At 38.7% G+C, this 6207-nt stretch overlaps 1 protein-coding gene and 1 non-coding gene across 2 annotated transcripts; one reads left to right on the top strand and one right to left on the bottom strand.

Moving 5' to 3' along the window:
- Nucleotides 1-550: 550 nt before the first annotated feature.
- LOC146146938 (MORN repeat-containing protein 5-like) lies at nucleotides 551-4784 on the bottom strand. Its single transcript, XM_083387880.1, has 4 exons — nucleotides 4640-4784; nucleotides 3239-3405; nucleotides 1760-1928; nucleotides 551-735 (listed from the first exon to the last, which is right to left on the bottom strand). Exons 1-4 carry the CDS (start codon nucleotides 4782-4784, stop codon nucleotides 551-553), a joined length of 666 nt encoding a protein of 221 aa, XP_083244006.1.
- Trnaa-ggc (transfer RNA alanine (anticodon GGC)) lies at nucleotides 2337-2411 on the top strand. The gene has a single exon. It is a non-coding gene; the product is annotated as a tRNA-Ala (tRNA).
- Nucleotides 4785-6207: the final 1423 nt, after the last annotated feature.

The raw sequence follows: 6207 nt of genomic DNA, 5'->3' as shown, positions 1-6207 counted from the left end.
ACCAAGTAAAAACCATTCACTATAATCTGCTAAATTGGTGATAAAACAGCACAAAATTTAAATAACCGATTGGTGTGCTTTATATCACAGTTCAATATTAATTTTGTATAAGCCCAATGAGTTCTCTATGCAATTAAAACTTTTATCAGTTTTGTAATTAAGTCACTATCTTATTTTAGGCGAATTTTAATTAGTAAGTGCAACTTTTTGCCTGATATCTTAGCTCATTTAAAAAAAAATTGATTTAGCCCAAAACTAAAACTGAAAGTTTTACTAACATAAACGATGTAAACTAAAGGAGTTTTTCGCTTTCCCGAGTAGGAAACATTTTCTATACCCCTCCTCAAAATAACACTTCTTGATCCGCCCGTGATTTAACCTGCTCCAGTAAGTCATTTACGGAAGTCATTACAACAGAAACAAGTATTGACTCCTGTTATTTGATAAGCACACGATCGCAATAGGAAATTGCCACATTGTATTCAAAAAAACAAAAAAAATCCACACTTTTCCACCACGAACAAAATCAAAATCACCAAAAGCGAACCAGCTACTTCCTCCCGGACTTTCCCTGTTTCTGCATCGCCGCCGCTCCCGCCCGTTTACTGGTCTTTATTACGTCACTGTAGTCAACGCGACGCTGGCAGCCGACGAACTGGTCGTCGCCATTGCGGCAGTGCGCCACGATCCAGTCATGCTGGTCATCGGTGACGTTGCGGATGAAGCAGTTCGCCTCTGTAACAAATGAATCAATCAGTCAGCAACGCCTTTTTCGTGAAAAAAATGAATTAAACCATATTTCCCTGCCTTGGTTAGGTCCACTGATTTTAGCAGTGTTGTAAACAAATTATTTAGAAAGGATTTAAGTCCCAGTGACGTTATTTGTAAGATAACTGAAGTCCAAGTTAAGTAACTCAGACAGAAGCCTCTAATACGCGGCCCGCGATCCCATTCATACACATGTCAAAAAATAGCAAAAACGCAATAGATAGCAAGCGAATTGTTTTACATGCAAAAATTGGAAAGCCAATTTTCTTAAAAATTATTTAATGAAAACACTTATTTTAAGTTATTTCACTGAATGACAAGTCAGGACATTTGTGTTAACGACTCAAGTCAAGTCAATTAAGAACAGAAAGCATTCCATAAAGCATTTTTTCAACCAGCAAGAATACCACATACTCCTTTGGTAAAATTACCGAGAGACAACCACCAGTTTCGAAGTAGTACAGGTCACTTGACTTGAAGTCTTTCGACCAAAATGACTTAACTTGGCTTAAGTCTTCTGGCAAAAGACTTGACTTGGACTTAAGTTACTTTTTAAATAACTCGACTGGGACTTAAGTCATTGTAAATAGACTTGTTTACAACACTGTGTTTTGCCCAACCAAGGAAATCCTACATATACCATTCTGTGTATACTATTGTACAGTGTTGTAATGAATTAAGTCAATAACTTGACTTAAGTGCACTTAAGTCATTATTTTTAAATGAATTATGACTTGACTGAGACTTGACTTGGGCAACCGATTACTTGGACTGGGGCTTGACTTGTTGTTTATTCAAAAAGACTTAACTTGGACTTGAGTTATTTTACGAATGACTTGACTGGAACTTAAGTTATTTCAAAATGACTTGTTTACAACACTGCTATTGTATCGTGATTCTCGATCCAACTTTTAAAACGAGACAAACGTAGCAGGCCAATATGTTATTTTTGCGATTCGAGCCCTCGTATATATGTATTCAGTAAGCTTACCTGTTTCGGGAAGCTCTTGATAGCCGAGTACCATTTTGCTGGCCGGGTTGTAGTAACCGTCTCCCGTGTCGTAGCATCCCTTCGGTATAAAGTGGAAAGGCTGACCGCTTTCCTTGCTCTGGGGTGCCAACATGCAACGGTCTACAGGCCGCAAACCTTCGATTCGTTCCTGCGCGTTGCGTTATTCGGTTGAGACGTTTGCTTCAGAATTTTTCAGAGGACCAAACCCTTGCGCTAGTGGTTACCTCCATTACCCCACCAACCATGCTTTGCTGTTTTAGCTCATTTGCAAAAAATGTATTTAGGTTGACCGCGGAATATTCACACAGGTTAAAAGCGTGGCTAGTTATTGTTGCAATGGCTTTTCGGTGTACTAATAATACGTAAGCCGTTATCGTTCGTCAAAAAGCAGCTTCAGAAGGGCTAGATCTCAGTTGTAAGCACACATATATGTGTGTACATATGTTTCATTGTATAATGATATGATACTGGCGATCCCCTTCATTATGAAGTTGCCTGTACCAGCAGATTGAGCAAGCATTGGCGTATGGTTGTTTCTCGACTCGTTCCCTTCTGAGCCTGCATAGCTCAGTTGGTAGAGCGACGGTCCCGGCTTGACCGGAGGTCGTGAGTTCGAACCTCACTGCAGGCTAGTTGTTTTTCTAGTCTGCTGTGCTTGCATCATTGATCGACAGATTCGGTGAGTCTGCAATGGCTTTTCGGTGTACTAGTTATTGTTATGTGTTTAAAATTCAACTTGGACTAAAATCTAAAATGTGGAACCCTTTTAATTTGAAAACAAAATTTTCCCGTCTGTAGTGAGGCATTTTTAGCCCATATGCATATTAGGGATGGCCGATACCTGACACAGTATCGTAATCCGATTCGATAAAAGTAACGCGATCTGATCCGATACCAAATGACGTCATTACGTGATCGAAAAAATGCTAAATAGGTCGCTACGAAACGTCCGACGTAAATTTGTTTTCAGATTTTTAGGTCAAAATTTGCCAGGTATCCCAAAGTTTTGGTATCCCAATAGGCTATTGCTTGTTCAATAAATTAACCTTTGAAAGTAGAACCGCAGCGATGGATCTCAAATCAGGGGTGAAATTCATGTATATATTATTTTGATATCGGCACCGATCCGATATTATCGGACATCCCTAATGCATACATCCAGTCCTGCGGAAAGGCAAATGCGCCGATGGCGTTAAGTGCCTTAAACCAGGATTCCCTAAAAACAACCGAAATCAATGTTTGAATACATTGAAAGAGATGGCGGGATAGCCTGGTAAAAAACATATTTTTACCGATTACCTGTGAAAATTATTCTACCGGTGCGCCGTTCCGGACCCTTTCGCCTTAACTTCACCACTTCTTTATAGGTCCTAAGAGCTATTTAGCGAACTATGGCTGGGTCTAGTGGGCCCCGGACCACAACCAAGCTATAATAAAACAAAAGTACTTCCAGCAAACCTGGTAAAACCTTCTGTCCATGATGCGATTGGCGTAATCCCAGCCCGACAGGGTATCGTCATTACCGTCGAATTCAAGGCCATCCTTAAAACGAAATGTCCCCCCTAGATCTCGTCCGTTCGACCAGATGGTAACGTATTGGCCACCGTCTTGGAAATAGAGTGTGCCTATAACGTAACAGGCACAAGAGGTGCATTAGTTAAAGCAGTGATTGTAGAACTGTGTGCCTCGGGATACTTAAGTGCACGCCATGTTTTAAAGTTTGGAAAACGTATAACGATTTGGCATACAGCCAAGCATGTAAGACTTGGATAGATACTAACCGTGATATTGTAGATGGCATTATAATGGGATATACCTATTGGCTTGCCGTTTATTTAGGGTGCATCTTAAGTTGTAATGTTATTGTGTTTTTTTTTTGGAAAGATTGTCGCATTTTTTGTTCTTAGTGTGCAGCAAGCTGAAAAAGTTAGAACCACTGCGTGTCACACATATAATAAAATAAAATCTTGTTTGTGGGGGAGGGATCCGTTGTTAGAAAGTGAGGCTTTATGCACTGGTGCCCTTTGGATGCTTATTTTCGTTATTTTTAGGGGTATTTCTACTTGAACCTGATGAAGCACGGTTGTGCCAAAGCTCTGAATTTGAACACAATGTGTTAACAGTACAATCTGAAAGTCATGTTTAAATAAGTAAAAAAATATTGCTAAATATAAAATAGATATAATATAAAAATAATGAAAACCTATGTAGGCTTCGGCTGTGTCCCATTGGCCGTTTTACAAAAATGTTGCTCGCCAATTATTTATTTACAGTGCCCCTCAACCAGTTTGACGCAGGACTTGCTTTTTTAAGTGTACCGGTACCTTCAAAAATTTGTAGAATAAACGCAAAAAACGACACCTTATCAAGGCAGTCATTTTGATCTGATACAATAACCCAGGTGTAACTTTGTCAACTCTTCTTATTATTTAAAACCAATCTACGTTATAACGTTCAATCGAACTTTCATCATCTTTAAAAAGCCCCCAATGTCCGCTATCGTAAGCAAGTATAATTTTCAGGACCTTAGAAAAAGTGAAATTTTGTAATACGTCATTTGTGCCTCAGTCGCCTTTCATCCTAACACACACTCCTTTTGCTATGATAAGCCTTTGTTATTTATGTCTGTCTACTCTATAATGACGTAAATTTCACCAATTGGATCATTGTTAAAAATGGTAGGCTATAAAAATGTTGAAATGCATCATTTGTGATTGAATACAAAAAAAAAACGTAATGACGAATGAAATAAATCCGTGTAATAATTGTCATAGAAAAGATTACATAAACCATGCTAACGGAACACTCTTTGTGCGGATTAAAAATATCAAATAAACTTCTTGGAAAACGTTTTCTGACCTTTGCCGTGAAACATTCCGTCTTTAAACTCTCCCTCATATTTCGTCTCGGTGTCAAACCAATAGGTTCCCTTTCCTTCCATGCGGCCATCGTTGATCTCGCCACAATAATTCGCCCAACGGTGAGTCAACTTAACGTCCTCCATTTTAATTTTTCGTAATTTTTTGGCAAAATTGAACACAGTTTACCAACAAAGGTTTCGGTATCTGTTACGTCACACTACGTTCTTTTATGCAAATTTGTTGGCAAGAAAATAGGATTTGATGACTTTTGAAAGATTTTGTTTCATGTTTAAGCCAGGCCAACGGTAGACGAGCATGTTACGTCACGTTACGTGTTATACACTTTTTGCGTCACACTTATTACGTCACAGAAGTGATGTGCAATCATTTTGCAATGCAGCTCAAAACAAATAATTCTTCTGTAAGTTTTAATACAAATATTGCCCCCACATGTCCGATATCTTCGATTCGTAACCAATAGCAAAAGTAGTAATATCGGTTCTAGTCTTAACTTTGAGATATCGGTGCCGATCCGATCCAACGAGCTTTGAAAATCTGCAATAGCAACGTTGACCGATCGAAAAAAATTTAACATATTAGAAAGGCCATGAGAAAATCGAATACACTGATTGGTTATCTAAAGTTTAAACAACCAAAACAACACAAAAAATGTAAAAGGGTAAACGAGAATCGAAAGGTCTGGCTATGATTCCTTACAATCTTACATTATAGGTCTAGGTGAAAAATTGAATCGAGTTTCGGGCAGCCTCGATGTTTACTTGTGCAGCTGATACTCAAACCAAAACAACTACCGTAACTTCAAGCGGAGAAACATCAAGAAATGGTTAATGAAATCCCATTTGGAACCTGTAAGGGGAAACTAAACACTTTCGTTGGACTAGGAAGCTGAAACTCAGTGTGATGTCCTCACAAAGATCTAAGTCGGATTTAGCAGAGCATGTGGTTGAACTTTTACCCGGCGTTGTTTGGGCTAATTGTTATTTTTTAAACCTGAGACTATCACGAAAGATGGTTCATTAAACGATCAACCAATCCCATAACACCATAAACAAAAATGGACTTGTTCCCGGCAATCTGCTTAAAACTGTATGTGAGACAAGCTGATAAACGCCGAATTGCCCGATTATGTATTTTGACCTTTAAACGTCGGCCTACAACTTTTTTTTACACCCGAAGAGCGATTTTTATCTATTTGTTACAGTCTTGCCGGGCCGCTCATTTAGGACGCGCGTTACTTACGCTCTTCAATATATGTGAACAAAACGTCCGGTAAAACCATAAAGCCAAAACGTGTTATAGACCAGTGTTCTTTAAGACCGGTATTTCTTTATACCGGTATTTTTCTTTAAAGTTGGTATTTTGCAAGCCTCATAGTTGCTTTTTAAGACAAAAGAGAAAGTAAAACATAACAAAAAACACGTGTTTTAAATTGTACGATATTTTTTTCCAGTTGACCGAGGCGCACCAGTATAAAGCGCTGTTATAAATCACGGTGATGTTGCCTTTCGCCTAATTTCTGATGTGGTGTTACAATGATTTTAGCCG

The sequence above is a fragment of the Ascidiella aspersa genome, chromosome 4 (assembly GCF_963924565.1).
Source record: "Ascidiella aspersa chromosome 4, kaAscAspe10.2, whole genome shotgun sequence".
Taxonomy (NCBI): Eukaryota; Metazoa; Chordata; class Ascidiacea; order Phlebobranchia; family Ascidiidae; genus Ascidiella; species Ascidiella aspersa.
Note: the sequence above shows the minus strand (reverse complement) of the source record. Positions and strands in the feature narration are given on the sequence as shown.

Bases quoted from the DNA above. Each gene is read 5' to 3' on its own strand.
- LOC146146938 (XM_083387880.1), bottom strand. From the start codon at position 4,784: ATGGAGGACGTTAAGTTGACTCACCGTTGGGCGAATTATTGTGGCGAG. The intron at 1,929-3,238 runs GTTTGCTGGAAG...CGCAACGCGCAG, and splicing joins TGGACAGAAGGTTTTACCAG to GAACGAATCGAAGGTTTGCG. The intron at 736-1,759 runs GTAAGCTTACTG...CATTTGTTACAG, and splicing joins TCAAGAGCTTCCCGAAACAG to AGGCGAACTGCTTCATCCGC.